Source organism: Coregonus clupeaformis, unplaced genomic scaffold (genome assembly GCF_020615455.1).
Source record: "Coregonus clupeaformis isolate EN_2021a unplaced genomic scaffold, ASM2061545v1 scaf0324, whole genome shotgun sequence".
Classification (NCBI taxonomy): domain Eukaryota; kingdom Metazoa; phylum Chordata; class Actinopteri; order Salmoniformes; family Salmonidae; genus Coregonus; species Coregonus clupeaformis.
In genome coordinates, this window is record NW_025533779.1 from 170,001 (window position 1) to 186,081 (window position 16,081).

At 45.6% G+C, this 16,081-nt stretch overlaps 1 protein-coding gene and 2 long non-coding RNA genes across 3 annotated transcripts in view; 2 read left to right on the forward strand and 1 right to left on the reverse strand.

The window, feature by feature from the left end:
- Positions 1-15,855, reverse strand: part of LOC121557945 (dixin-A-like) — a 56,783-nt gene extending 40,928 nt beyond the window's left edge. Inside the window, exons 1-2 of the mRNA XM_045214845.1 lie at positions 15,764-15,855; positions 14,035-14,203 (exon numbers count right to left, since the gene is read on the reverse strand). Of these exons, the coding sequence (XP_045070780.1) occupies positions 14,035-14,203; positions 15,764-15,855 (261 nt within the window). The remainder of the gene's footprint in view (positions 1-14,034; positions 14,204-15,763) is intronic.
- LOC121557947 lies at positions 2,314-3,706 on the forward strand. The gene is made up of 3 exons (XR_005998443.1): positions 2,314-2,345; positions 3,110-3,160; positions 3,519-3,706. It is a non-coding gene; the product is annotated as an uncharacterized LOC121557947 (long non-coding RNA).
- LOC121557946 lies at positions 5,742-8,671 on the forward strand. Its single transcript, XR_005998442.2, has 3 exons — positions 5,742-5,765; positions 8,173-8,238; positions 8,541-8,671. It is a non-coding gene; the product is annotated as an uncharacterized LOC121557946 (long non-coding RNA).
- Positions 15,856-16,081: the final 226 nt, after the last annotated feature.

Genomic DNA, 16,081 nt, shown 5'->3' on the forward strand with positions numbered 1-16,081 from the left:
GAAGACATACAAGACCACTGATAATCTCCCTCGATCTGGGGCTCCACACAAGATCTCACCACGTGGGGTCAAAATGATCACAAGAACGGTGAGCAAAAATCCCAGAACCACACAGGGGGACCTAGTGAATGACCTGCAGAGAGCTGGGACCAAAGTAACAAAGCCTACCATCAGTAACACACTACGCCGCCAGGGACTCAAATCCTGCAGTGCCAGACGTGTCCCCCTGCTTAAGCCAGTACATGTCCAGGCCCATCTGAAGTTTGCTAGAGTGCATTTGCATGATCCAGAAGAGGATTGGGAGAATGTCATATGGTCAGATGAAACCAAAATAGAACGTTTTGGTAAAAACTCAACTCGTCGTGTTTGGAGGACAAAGAATGCTGAGTTGCATCCAAAGAACACCATACCTACTGTGAAGCATGGGGGTGGAAACATCATGCTTTGGGGCTGTTTTTCTGCAAAGGGACCAGGACGACTGATCCGTGTAAAGGAAAGAATGAATGGGGCCATGTATCGTGAGATTTTGAGTGAAAACCTCCTTCCATCAGCAAGGGCATTGAAGATGAAACATGGCTGGGTCTTTCAGAATGACAATGATCCCAAACACACCGCCCGGGCAACGAAGGAGTGGCTTCGTAAGAAGCATTTCAAGGTCCTGGAGTGGCCTAGCCAGTCTCCAGATCTCAACCCCATAGAAAATCTTTGGAGGGAGTTGAAAGTCTGTGTTGCCCAGCGACAGCCCCAATCTATGAGGAGATCTGCATGGAGGAATGGGCCAAAATACCAGCAACAGTGTGTGAAAACCTTGTGAAGACTTACAGAAAACGTTTGACCCGTGTCATTGCCAACAAAGGGTATATAACAAAGTATTGAGAAACTTTTGTTATTGACCAAATACTTATTTTCCACCATAATTTGCAAATAAATTCATTAAAAATCCTACAATGTGATTTTCTGGATTTCTTTTCCTCATTTTGTCTGTCATAGTTGACGTGTACCTATGATGAAAATTACAGGCCTCTCTCATCTTTTTAAGTGGGAGAACATGCACAATTGGTGGCTGACTAAATACTTTTTTCCCTACTGTATGCTTGGGGTCATTGTCCATTTGGAAGACCCATTTGCGACCAAACTTCCTGACTGATGTTGCTGCAATATATCCACATAATTTTCCTTCCTCATGATGCCATCTATTTTGTGAAGTGCACCAGTCCCTCCTTTAGCAAAACACCCCCACAGCATGATGCTGCCACCCCCGTGCTTCACGGTTGGGATGGTGTTCTTCGGCTTGCAAGCCTACCCCATTTTTCCTCCAAACATATTGATGGTCATTAAGGCCAAACAGTTCTATTTTTGTTTCATCAGACCAGAGGACATTTCTCCAAAAAGTACGATCTTTGTCCCCATGTGCAGTTGCAAACCGTAGTCTGGCTTTTTTATGGCGGTTTTGGAGCAGTGGCTTCTTCCTTGCTGAGCGGCCTTTCAGGTTATGTCGATATAGGACTCGTTTTACTGTGGATATAGATACTTTTGTACCTGTTTCCTCCAGCATCTTCACAAGGTCCTTTGCTGTTGTTCTGGGATTGATTTGCACCTTTCGCACAATAGTACGTTCATCTCTAGGAGACAGAACGCGTCTCCTTCCTGAGCGGTATGACGGCTGCGTGGTCCCATGGTGTTTATACTTGCGTACTATTGTTTGTACAGATGAACGTGGTACCTTCAGGCGTTTGGAAATTGCTCCCAAGGATGAACCAGACTTGTGGAGGTCTACAAATTTTTTTCTGAGGTCTTGGCTGATTTCTTTTCATTTTCCCATGATGTCAACCAAAGAGGCACTGAGTTTGAAGGTAGGCCTTGAAATAGATCCACAGGTACACCTCCAATTGACTCAAATGATGTGAATTAACCTATCAGAAGCTTCTAAAGCCATGACATCATTTTCTGGAATTTTCCAAGCTGTTTAAAGGCACAGTCAACTTAGTGTATGTAAACTTCTGACCCACTGGAATTGTGATACAGTAAATTATAAGTGAAATAATCTGTCTGTAAACAATTGTTGGAAAAATTACTTGTATCATGAACAAAGTAGATGTCCTAACCGACTTGCCAAAACTATAGTTTGTTAACAAGAAATTTGTCGAGTGGTTGAAAAACGAGTTTTAATGACTCCAACCTAAGTGTATGTAAACTTCCGACTTCAACTGTATACACTGATTAAATAGAGTATAATACAGAATATTTCTTGTTGTGTTTCGTTGCAGACACCAAGTGACAAGATCCCAGCTCAACCTTCAGCAGACCCAGAAGTGAGACAGAGATCCACTCCATCCTTCCAACAGGTTATTACACATTTATTGTAGATCTTTTCTATTTAAATTAAATTGTTGTCTCAGTTCATTCCAATATATTAATTAAATTGCTTTAACCTGTATTACCACCAACCTTTTGTGTAAAATGTAAAATTCACAATATCAACATTTCCTTAACTTGTTTCGATATCATAGCGTAAACAAAATTAGCCCGACCATTTGACAGAAGTATCCGCCCCTCAAAACATTAAATTAATCTTTATTCTCTCTAATGCCTATGTTTTTGTATTTTTGGGGCAATGTTTTTGCCCATTTAACATATTTCTTATCAATTTGCGTGATTTAATTTATATGGCAGTTGATCCATTTACATTACTTTTAAGGTTGTGAGCTTTCTTTGACAACAAAAGGATAACTCAACGTCAGGAACCTTGACTCTAGATGTGTTCAGTCGTCAAGTACTCATTTGGTAATTAGTCTGTTCAAGACGTAAATGTGTTTCAGATGACGTCCCGATACGGTGTGACCCAACCAGAGTAGAGTGTGTGTGTTACACGGTCCTCATATTGTTGCTTAGCAGATATTGTACAGTTTTAACCATTTCTATAGAGTCTTGCTTAAAAACCCCAGATCCACATATTCATTTTTTCATTTATAGGTCATCTATAAAACAGTATTGTCAATTTCTTAACCCAAATTATTTTCACCTACAGTATAATGTCTAATATCCTCATTTACTGTTACGGTACTGTGTTATTACAAACAGATATTTATTCTTCATAATTTCATTCAAGGCAAGCAAGTCCAGTGGAATTGTACCCTTCCAGTGTCCTACTGCAAAGCAGGTAAGAAAGCTGCATTCTTGTCATTAGATAAAATAGTTCATGTTCTTTGTTAACACATTTTGGTATTTTTGATGTGAGGAAACATTGTAGAAATTTGTACAGCTTAGAAAAAGCCGCCATCTGCTAAATCTGAGGCGCCGTCATGATCGTGGTGAGGATCGTTATGAGAAGGCTAAAAAAGAGATAGCTGAGAGACAGAGGTCTTTCAATCAGTTTACTAGAATACATTTTTCTGTGAGTATGTAGGTGTTATGCACAATGTGATGGTACTGTAGGGAGTATGATACCCTAGGTATTAATACATGTATAAAGTTATTGACAGAATTAGATGCTTTTTTTTCTCTCCATTTTCCTTCAGACCTTGATGAATCTTCGGATGCTGCAGACTATCTTCCAGACTCATGTGGCAATTCCTCGGATGCTTCTATTATAAGTACTAAAAGTTCTTGTAGTAAGGAATATAAAACCACAGAAAAGAATCTCCACCACAAATTGTCAGAGAACACACCATTAGGGAATGTTACAGCACACAGTGGGGATAGTACCACCAGTGGGGATAGTACCACCAGTGGGGATAGTACCACCAGTTCAGAGAAGCCAAGAACATTAAGTTATTCAAAGATGCGCAGCAATCCTTGTACTTCAGTAATAAGCTGCAGTGCCAATTCATCAGAGAACACATCACACCAGAAAAGCTCCATACATGTCACACCTTTGTCAATAACAGCAAAAGGAAGCAAGTACAACAAGAAGCAATTTTGTCTTTATTGTAAAAAGGCCATTTATAAAAGACACCTCGAATCCATCCACAGTGAAAAGCCTGATGTTGCAATGGCTTTCAGTTTTAATAAAGGATCCCGCAAAAGAAGAGAGTTGTTACGCTCTCTTAAGAAGAGATGAAACTTTGACCATAATACTGAAGTGGCAAGCTGTGGCACTGGAGAGATGGTTGCCTGTAAAAGACCTAGTACTGCAAAACCATCTGATGACTACCGTCACTGCAAAACCATCTGATGACTACCGTCACTGCAAAACCATCTGATGACTACCGTCACTGCAAAACCATCTGATGACTACCGTCACTGCAAAACCATCTGATGACTACCGTCACTGCAAAACCATCTGATGACTACCGTCACTGCAAAACCATCTGATGACTGCCGTCACTGCAAAACCATCTGATGACTACCGTCACTGCAAAACCATCTGATGACTACCGTCACTGCAAATCTTGCGAAGGACTGTATGCAAGAAATTCCCTATGGAGACATGTGAGAAACTGCCCGGAGAAGTCTGTTGAGGGAGAGCCTCAAGTTGGGCGAAAACAGATTCAACTGCACTTACCAAGACCTGACTCAGTTACGGAAACCGTTTGGAAGATTGCTTGTGAAATGAACCAGGATGACGTTTCCTCGGTTGTAAGGAGTGAAACTGAATTCCTTTGAATCGGCGAGTCACTGTTGAATTCCAGGAAACCATATGAGAGAAGGAATGACTACATACGCCAAAAAATGAGAGAGATGGCAAGACTATTGATAACGGCAAGGGCTATAACACCTTTGAAGAGCACCGAAGTCCTTGTTATGCCCTGTAACTTTCCTCATGTGATTCAGGCAGTAAGATCTGTTGCTGGTTATGATGTCGAAAGCAACTCGTATAAAATCCCATCATTGGCTTTGAAATTGGGACACAGTTTAGCCAAAGTTGCAGGCATTGTGCAATGCAATGCCATCATTGCAAATCGCCCTGCTGTTGCAGAGTCTGCAAAGCAATTTGCCACTTTACATCAGAAAAAGTGGACAGAGTCCATTTCAGCTGCCGCATTGGGTACACTTCAACAAGCCAAATGGAATAAACCACAGGTTTTACCCTTAACAGAGGATGTGTCGGTGTTGCACACGTTTCTTGCTACTGAGCGTGCTAAGTGTATGTAGGACCTTGAGGAAGAACCCAACAGCAAAAGCTTTGGAAATCTTGCTAAAGTGACTTTGACGCAGGTAGTACTATTTAACAGAAGGAGGGAAGGGGAAGTTTCAAAAATGGAGCTTCAGTCTTTCACATCCAGGGATCTTACGGAGCTGAATCCAGACATTGTGAGGGGCCTTACTGACTTCGAGAGGAAGCTTGCAGAGCACTTTGAGAGAGTTGAGATTCGAGGTAAAAGGTCAAGAAAGGTTCCAGTGCTTCTAACCCCCGACATGATCACTGCTATGGACCTCCTCTTGATAAGCAGAAAAGAGTGTCAAGTCCACAAAGAAAATGTGCACATGTTCGCACGGCCAGGTGTCCTTTCCCATTACAGAGGCTCCGACTGCTTTCGCAAGAATGCAAACAATGTGGTGCAAAGAACCCAGAGGCACCCACCTCAACAAGATTGCGGAAACAAGTCGCCACTTTGTCCACACTACTAAACCTCAAAGAAAATGAAATGGATCAACTTGCCACCTTTCTAGGACATGACATCCGTGGCCATAGAGAATTCTATCGGCTTCCAGAGAGTACCCTGCAGCTCGCAAAAGTCAGCAAACTGTTGATAGCAATCGAAAAGGAAGACTGCCTTACCTGCAGGGGAAAGGGCTGGATGACATTGAGGTCAATCCTGAAGGTAAAATTTTGTTTGAAATATAGTTTTTAGCCACTTCAAATATAACTATTATAAGCAGGGGTGCACATAACTTTTTCAGTGAGTTACTCAGGTGAGTACCAGCAGATGGTGTCTGGTACTCACCCCATATGTAGCGTGGTCTTAATAAGTGCAGTATTCCTCACTGTCCTCAGTGCCGCCACCACTGTCCTCTTCAGTGTCGCCCCCCACTGTCCTCTGCTTCAGCTTCCTGCATGGTAGATGATGAAGATGCTGCAGATGCACCTCCCTGTCCTTGGTTGAGCCTCCGATTAGCTGTCTCCATCCACAGGTCAACAGCAGGCTTTGGGTCAAATGTCTCTGTGGTCTGCTTTGACAGGTGAATGTGCATCAGTGCTGAGAGACGAGCATGTGACAGACGAGATCTGTACTTTTTATTATGTTGAGATGTGAGAATCCCCTCTCACAAGCTGCACTGCTTAAAGGCAGTGTAAGAGACAGCTTAACCACCTTGTTGATGTTGGAGTAAGCATCTGGGTTACTTGTATTTACTATTTGGACCAAGTCATACACAGAAGAGGCTCCCAGGCGTTTTCCTGCCTGCTTTAAGCGCATCCATTCTGTCACAGTGGTATCTTTGTCAAGTTGCAAGGTGGCCTCATATTTCTTGAGAATGCTGCAAACTGTTGTGTTTCCAAAACTGTGGAGGTCTTGCATTTCCTGAGGCCATGTTGAAGGATCAAATACTAAGAATGACTTGAGGGAGTCATAGCTGATTTCAAACTCTTCAATTAACCCCCTGAGTATTGTCTCTGTCAGCATCAGCATTGGAAACAGTGTGTGCCCTGTGGCTTTCACCATCAAGCAGAAGTGTGAACTGTCCAATGGCCACCATGAGTTCATCCTTACATTCTCCAATGGTCAGCTTTTCCTTCTGAAACCTAATGGATGTGGTGTTCAAAATGTTGCAAATGTCAAGCATGTTTGACAGAAAGCACTGAAAACGCTCTGTGCAGATATGCTGCAAGTCACTGTTATCACTCGTAACCAGTTGCATTTTAATGGCTGGCAATAGTCTTGATATTTTTAACAGTGTTTCATGCCTCCATGCAGACCATCTGATATTATGAAACTTACCCAGCGTCACAAAGGAGATCCCATTTTCTTCACATAGCTTATTCAGTGCAGCAGTTTTTTTTGCTCCACCTTTTTGTAAATAACACTGCAGCAGCTTGACCACAGAGCGATTAAATGTCTCACAGTAAGGAATGTTGCGATCAGCTGATTTCGCGCAATTCTCCAGTGTGTGTGCGGTGCACAGAATGTGCACAAGGGAGTCTCCAACCGCAGCAAGTTTCCGGATTTTTGGCACAACGCCGTTGTAGATACCTACGTTGACAGCAGCCCCGTCTGTAAACACAGCGACCAACTTTGTTGTCCAGTCATCCAAGCCTGTGTCCTGAAAAGTCTCACAAGTCCGTCTGTTATGGCCTGCGCAGTTCGGTCAGCACCCAATTCAATCAGTCCAATAAAGTCCGAAGTAAACTCTCCGTTGCTGGACACTGACACAATGTAAACGATTTCCTGCTCAGTTTTTGTGATGTCCTCAGATCCATTAAAAAGCAGCCCCCAAAATTCAGCAGACTGCAACTTGGCTCGTAACTCCCTGCTGATGGTGTGAGCGATGCTCTGCATGATCCATGTGCCCCCTTCACGTGAATGATATGTATATATATTTACTCCTAGCCGCTTCAGTAAAGGAACATCCTCAGAATAGGAAGACATGGGACGTGCGTGTTTAGCTTTATGGAAGGCGAGGAGAAAAATATTAAACAGAGCTTGCCGCTGTTCTTCATTCAGCTTGTCTCGCCATCTGGCAAGTGGGCGACTGGACATTTCTTCTCGGCTAGCTTGTTTAGCAATGGCTTGCGCCACATTCGTGTGCTCCTTGCTCTTTTCATGTTTGTCAAATAAAGGATGGTTGAAATTCTTTGAGCCTTTATAAAATGCACCTGTTTTGTCTGCTAGATGTGGATTTGAGCGGCAAATCTTGCACCACATTTCAGTGCGCTCATCGTTAGCTTCAAGCCACTGCACATCTTGGAGCCACTTTTCCGAAAAAAGTATTTTCTTCGGCTCTGGCTCCAGTTGGCGTTTCTTTGTAGGTGGCGAAACGCCAAAGAAGCTGCTTAATGTCTGTTGCTTTTTGGACAACCCTGACAGTAGTTGACAAGCAACATGTCATGTGTAAGGTTAGATGAGAAGATCGGTCAAGTACGCAAAGGCGCGTAGTAACACAAGTGGCATTACGCATTCCTGATTTTTGTCACGCTTGCGTACCTGCGTACCAGTTATGTGCACCCCTGATTATAAGTGTCGTTAGTCCTTAATTTAAATAATTGGCCGTAAATGTTTTTTACCCAACCAGATGAAGTAGAAATGAGGGATGATGATTCCAGCGAAGAAACCATTGCTGACCTACATCAATGCAAAGGTATCCTGACTTGTATATATGTGGTAATATCTTTAAGTTATGTCACATAAATGCAAATTTCTGTGGGGATTATCGAAACGATCCTCTATCTGTTTTTAAACAATCACATTGGTGGTGATAAGGAATTCCACATTTATGGATTCGCAATCAGTTTATGTTTACATCTCAAATATCAGTTAATATCTAATGTAGAATTGCATATTGCCTGACATTGAGGTTGTTTACAGTGAATAATACAAGCAAGCAAACGTATTGTCATAAGGCTCATACAACAGAATCACATTCATTATTACTTTGCAAAGGCTCAACAACAGAGACTTCTAGGGACCAGACACTTCTGAGGCAAACACCAGAGTCAACCACCCTGGACAACATGGAGGGCACTTCTGAGTCAACCACCCTGGACAACATGGAGGGCACTTCTGAGTCAACCACCCTGGACAACATGGAGGGCACTTCTGAGTCAACCACCCTGGACAACATGGAGGGCACTTCTGAGTCAACCACCCTGGACAACATGGAGGGCACTCCTGAGTCAACCACCCTGGACAACATGGAGGGCACTTCTGAGTCAACCACCCTGGACAACATGGAGGGCACTCCTGAGTCAACCACCCTGGACAACATGGAGGGCACTCCCGAGTCAACCACCTTGGATAACGTACACATGAGCAACACACAACCAAGACATGGTAAAATAGTCACATCCCATGCATCCTCAAAGTGCTCCAAAGGAAAGCAAGGTTAGGAAGCATTTTGTATTCACATGTATTGATAACATCATATAACTACTAACTAGAATCCTTTGTATCCATTTATGAAAGCTGTGAAGGTGAGAAGCAAGTGGACAGGTGATGAAGTGAAAGCTGTTGAGCGGCATTTGCTTAATTTCATAACGAGCTGCAGAATAGCAGGTAAAAAGGACTGTGACTCCTGGCTCCAAGCAGAGCCAGTAGCTCTGACAGACAGAGACTGGGTTGCTATCAAATACTACATCCACAACAGAAACGTAGCATTAAAAAGGAAGATGAACAGATAGAACCAGAGCATGCCAACTGTAGCTCAGGTACCATTCAATTCCAATTCCAATCAGCTTCTCCTCAGATAGTGTTAATCTCTGTGGGTTTCATGTTCATATTATTTTATTTTCCTTAAATGATTTATTATTGTTGGTTCTTGTACCAACATGCCACATAGGCTCGACTGTAGATCCCACATGTTCGTCTGTTTATGTATAATTGAGGGCTATTAATGAGCATATGTTTGCCACTTATGGTCACATTTTTTGGGGATAACAGTTGATGATATTAGGTTAATACTCTGCTCTCATTGACAGGGAAAAGAGATAAACAGTACTTAAAGGGATTGTTATTGTTCCTAAGTTTTCAGAAGCACTTTGTTCTTAACCACAAGTTGTTGAATGTGGCAAGGTGTTTAAATTACTGTTAAACTATTACCATTTCAATGGGTGCTTGTAACAGGCCTCGTGTATGGTAACTTGCACTATGTAACTATGTGTCACACCCTGGCTCTGGGGCCTCTATATGTTGAGCCAGGGTGTGTATATTCTATGTATTGTATTTCTGTGTTGGCCAGAGTGGTTCCCAATCAGAGGCAACGAGTGTCAGCTGTTGCTGGTTGTCTCTGATTGGGAGCCATATTTATAGAGGCTGTTTTCCCACAATAGTTGTGGGATCTTGTTCCTTTTGGTCTGTACCGTAGGACTGCACGTATCGTTTGTTGTTTTGTTCGAGTGTTTACTCTCTTTAAATAAATATGTTTGCCGTCAATGCTGCGCCTTGGTCCACTCACTCTAACGATCGTGACAGAAGATCCCACCATACCAGGACCAAGCAGCGTGTCCAGGAGCAGGCGGCCTGGACATGGGAGGAAGCGCCGGGAAAGGAGCTGGAGAGGTTGGCGATGGCCCAGGTGGGCAAATTGTGGTCCTGGGAGGACATGCTCGGGGGAAAAGGGCCATGGGCTAAGGTTAAGGCCCTGGCGAGAGAGGAGCAACGGCGTCAACAGTGTCGTCGTCGGACGGACGTGAAGCAACCCCAGAAATTTTTTAGGGGGGGGCACACGGCATGGGCGACTGGGCAGCAGGAGGCTGCCACAGGGCGAAATGGGAGATTAGGAGAGGAGGCCACCGGGTTTGTGGGGCCAGAAGGCAGGTTGGCGGAGCCTGGATGGAGAGCAGAGCCAACTCCCCGTACTCAGGCATGGCAGCATGAGACTGGGCAGGTTCCGGGGTATGCGGAGCTGCGTACTGTGCCACGAGTGGTCCGGCATAGTCCGGTACGTCCTGTGCGAGCACCCCGCACGTGTCGTGCGAAGGTGGGCATGCAGCCAGGACGGAGTGTGCCGGCTCAGCGCTCGTGGCCTCCAGTGCCTCTCCTCGGTCCCGGATATCCTGCGCCAGTGTCACGTGCTGTTATGCCAGTACGGGTACACAGCCCTGTACGTCCTGTGCTGATGCCTCACACAGAGTGTGTGAAGGTAGGCATTCAGCCAGGACGGGTTGTGGCAGCTCTTCACTCCAGGCCTCCTATCCGTCTCCACAGCCCGGCCCGGCCTGTTCCTGCTCCTCGCACCAAGCCTCCGGGGTGCGTCGCCAGCCCGGCCCGGCCTGTTCCTGCCCTTCGCACCAAGCCTACGGTGCGCGTCGCCAGCCCGGCCCGGCCTGTTCCTGCCACTCGCACCAAGCCTACGGTGCGCGTCGCCAGCCCGGTCCGGCCTGTTCCTGCCACTCGCACCAAGCCTACGGTGCGCGTCGCCAGCCCGGCCCGGCCTGTTCCTGCCACTCGCACCAAGCCTACGGTGCGCGTCGCCAGCCCGGCCCGGCCTGTTCCTGCCACTCGCACCAAGCCTACGGTGTGCGTCGCCAGCCCGGCCCGGCCTGTTCCTGCCACTCGCACCAAGCCAGGGGTGCGAGTCGTCAGCCCGGTAAGGCCCGTTCCGGCTCCACGCACCAAGCCAGGGGTGCGCATCGTCAGCCCGGTCCGGCCCGTTGCTGCTCCACGCACCAAGCCAGGGGTGCGCATCGTCAGCCCGGTCCGGCCCGTTGCTGCTCCACGCACCAAGCCAGGGGTGCGCATCGTCAGCCCGGTCCGGCCCGTTCCTGCTCCACGCACCAAGCCAGGGGTGCGCATCGTCAGCCCGGTCCGGCCCGTTGCTGCTCCACGCACCAAGCCAGGGGTGCGCATCGTCAGCCCGGTCGGCCCGTTCCTGCGCCACGCACCATGCCAGGGGTGCGCACCGTCAGCCCGGTCCGGCCCGTTCCTGCTCCACGCACCAAGCCAGGGGTGCACATCGTCAGCCCGGTACGGCCCGTTCCGGCTCCATGCACCAAGCCAGGAAGTGCGCATCGTCAGCCCGGTCCGGCCCGTTCTGCGCCACGCACCATGCCAGGGGTGCGCATCGTCAGCCGGTCCGGCCCGTTCCTGCTCCACGCACCAAGCCAGGGGTGCGCATCGTCAGCCCGGTCCGGCCCGTTGCTGCTCCACGCACCAAGCCAGGGGTGCGCATCGTCAGCCCGGTCCGGCCCGTTCCTGCTCCACGCACCAAGCCAGGGGTGCGCGTCGTCAGTCCAGCACAACCCGTGCCTGGGTCACCGGTGCCTGGTACGGTACCGGTCAGCTGCTCCACACCGGAGCCTAAGCAATCCTCTTCTACGATGTCCAGTCCAGCTCCAGCCAGCGGGACCAGACCAGGGGCACTACGGGGGGATGGTTGAAGGGTGGTGGTCAAGCCCGGAGCCGGAACCGCCTCCGAGGAGGAATGCCCACCCAGCCCTCCCCTGGTTTGTTTACGTTTAGGCGCGGTCGCAGGGGGGGTACTGTCACACCCTGGCTCTGGGGCCTCTATATGTTGAGCCAGGGTGTGTATATTCTATGTATTGTATTTCTGTGTTGGCCAGAGTGGTTCCCAATCAGAGGCAACGAGTGTCAGCTGTTGCTGGTTGTCTCTGATTGGGAGCCATATTTATAGAGGCTGTTTTCCCACAATAGTTGTGGGATCTTGTTCCTTTTGGTCTGTACCGTAGGACTGCACGTATCGTTTGTTGTTTTGTTCGAGTGTTTACTCTCTTTAAATAAATATGTTTGCCGTCAACGCTGCGCCTTGGTCCACTCACTCTAACGATCGTAACACTATGATGTAAATCCCTACGTTATTTAGACAGGTTAGCTGAATGTACACTGTCATGTTTCATAGAAGCTGGATGCTTTAATAGAGAGTTTCTCATTCATTTCAAACATGCCATTTCTACTGCCTTGTGCATAGCAGGGAAGGAGGCAAAGTGTAGGTGGTCTATTCTGGGTGTTCAATTGATTTGTTAATTTGCATATTTTTGCTGGCACTCAATAATAGTAAGGCATAAAGTGTTCCCTCTTTTTCTACATGAATATTGACTGCAAATGTATTGTTATAAATAACAATAATACAACTTAAACAGTAGACTGAGAATCTATTATGTTTATGAGCTATGTGAACGTGGATAGGCATTTCTGTTGAAGGTTACCTGTCTGGTGAGCATGATTATTATAATACATTTTTTTAAAGCTTTAGTTAAGTATTGTACACCTATGATTCTTATGCAGACATTTCAACATGTAACCGGAACCACGTTCAAATACAGACCCTATTACATGGTCTTCATAAGTCACAACAACCTGAAAACCGGTGTGTATCTATGGGTTGCTGTTGCTATGGGCCTTATATGTCACATGAACCCGAAAAAGTCCTCATATATACTATTAAAATCAGGTCTGAACAAATAATAGCCCTAGACAAAATCTCAACAGATGGATGTATTCCTAGAATCATGGGACGAAACTATTCTGATTCCCAGGTCTCTTGGACCTTGGGAAAGGCATGTCCCAATATGTCACATTTTTGTCATAAGTCCTGATATTGTCTATAAACACGTATGTGTGTGTGTGTGTTGGTTCTTCTAAAATCCCAAGGATAGTAAGACAAGGAAAAGGCTATTTTAAGCTTAGGGGTTAGGGTTAGGGTTGAGGTTGGGTTAAGGGTTAGGGTTGGGTTAAGGGTTAGGGTTAAGGGTTGGGTTAAGGGTTAGAGTTGGGGTTGGGTTAAGGGTTAGGGTTGGGTTAGGTTAAAATTAAAATTAGAATTAAAATTAAATTAAATTAGAATTAAATTAAAAATTAAAATTAGAATTAAAAATTAAATTAAAAATTAAAATTAGAAATTAAATTAAATTAAAAATTACAAAATTAAAATTAAAAATTAAAATTAAATTAAATTAATTAAAATTAAAAAATTAAAATTAAAATTAGAAATTAAAATTAAAATTATGAAATTGGGAGAATCAAGAATTAAAAATTAAAATTAAGAATTAAAATTAAGATAAAAATTAAAATTTAAAATTAAAAATTAAAATAAAATTAAAATTAAAAATTAAAAATTAAATTAAAAATTAAAATTAGAATTAAATTAAAATTAGAATTAAATTAAAATTAAAATTAAAATTAAAAATTAAAATTAAGAATTAAATTAAAAATTAAGTATATTAAAAATTTAAATTAAAAATTAAAATTAGAAATTAAATTAAAAATTAAAAATTAGAATTAAAATTAAGAAATTGAAAATTAAGGTTAGTTAAAATAAAGTTAAATTAGGGTTAAGGTAAGGGTTAGGTTAAGGGTTAGGGTTAGGGTAAGGGTAAGGGTTAGGAGTTAGGGTTAAGGTAAGGGTTAGGTAAAATTGGATTTTGAATGGAAATGTTTTTAGGTCCCCACGAGGATAGAAAAACATAACATATGTGTGTACCTGTAGAGCTGACACCATTCTCCGTGTCTCCTGCATCTCTCTCTCCAGACTCCCAGTCAGAGGACTCTCCCAACCTGGCTCCACCATCTCTCTCTTACTGCTTCTCTCTGGTTGGCTTTCCTCCGGCTCTCTGTTGTCTGATTGGCTAGTAGGCGGGGCTCTGGGGGAACTGAGGACATAAACACTGATTACTGACAGGAGGGTGTGTGTGTCTGTGGTGTGTGTGTGTGTGTGTGTGTGCGCGTGTGTGTGTGTGTGTGTGTGTGTGTGTGTGTGGTGTGTGTGTGTGTGTGTGTGTGTGTGTGTGTGTGTGTGTGTGTGTGGTCCAGGGTTTCCGTTAGGAAAATGACAGGCAGCATTTTAATTTACCCGCCATTTGAGACATTTACCGGCCCCATTATTGCATTGGGTGCATAAACCATTAGGGCGTCCACCCGGGTGCTCAGAATAACAGAAATCACCCCTTTGGGTGTGGTCGTTTTCACCCCAACAGAACATACAAATCAAGGATGCAATGATGTGCGGTCTTTCTTACCTAATTGTGACGTGCACTTAGAAGATGTTAGAATAACTGTCCACATTTACTTCTAAATCAACACGACCTATCCCCGCAACAGGGCTTCCGAATCACAACTGCCTACCATCGCCAACAGGGCTGAATCAAATGCACATACTTTGCCAAAAGGGCTTCAGAATCAGCTGCACCTACCGCCAACAGGAAGCTGCTGAATCAACTGCTACCTACCACCTGCCAACAGGGCTGCTGTGAATCAACTGCACCTACCACCAACAGGGCTTCCCAATCATCTGCACCTACCACCAGCAGGGCTTCTGGATGCGGCTGCTACCTACCGCCAGCAGGGCTTCTGAATCAACGCACCTACTGCCAACAGGGCTTCTGAATCAACTGCTACCTACCGCCAACAGAGCTTTACCTGAATCAACTACCTACCGCCAACAGAGTTTGAATCAACTGAACCTACCACCAAGGGCTCCCAATCACTTGCACCTACCCCCAACTATTATGGGCTTCAGAATCAAGTGCACCTACCACCAACAGGAGCTTCTGAATCAACTGCACCTACCACCAACAGGGCTTCTGAATCAACTTGTCACACCTACCTACCAACAGGGCTTCTGAATCAACTGACCTACTTGCCAACAGGGCTTCTGAATCAACTTTGCACCTACCACCAGCAGGGCTTCTGAATCAACTGCACCTACCGCCAACAGGGCTTCTGAATCAACTGCACCTACCGCCAACAGGGCTTCCGAATCAACTGCACCTACCGCCAACAGGGCTTCTGAATCAACTGCACCTACCACCAACAGGGCAGCATGAATAAAAAACTAAAAGGAGCCTTCAACGTTTCTCTAAAGACATGTTTGGTAATTGACTAGGACCCCTGGGGTGGTGTGGGGGGGGGGAATATGTGTGTGGTGTGGTGTGGTGTGGTGTGGTGTGTGTGGTGTGGTGTGGTGTGTGTGGTGTGGTGTGGTGTGGTGTGGTGTGTGTGGTGTGGTGTGGTGTGGGGTGTGTGTGTGGTGTGGTGTGGTGTGTGTGGTGTGGTGTGGTGTGGTGTGTGTGGTGTGGGGTGTGTGTGTGGGGTGGTGTGTGTGGTGTGGTGTGGTGTGGTGTGGTGTGGTGTGGTGTGGTGTGTGTGTGGTGTGGGGTGGTGTGTGTGGTGTGGTGTGTGTGGTGTGGTGTGGTGTGGGGTGTGTGTGTTACCTGCTTGGTGTTGTGTCAGGATCGTCAGCCGGTTCTCTCTCATACTGCTGGACCAGAGCACGAACACAGACACCTCCATCCTCTACAAGCATACCCCTGGAGGGACATTACACACATCATACCCCAACCCCTGGAGGGACATTATACACATCATACCCCAACCCCTGGAGGGACATTATACACATCATACCCCAACCCCTGGAGGGACATTACACACATCATACCCCAACCCCTGGAGGGACATTACACACATCATACCCCAACCCCTGGAGGGACATTACACACATCATACCCCAACCCCTGGAGGGACATTACACA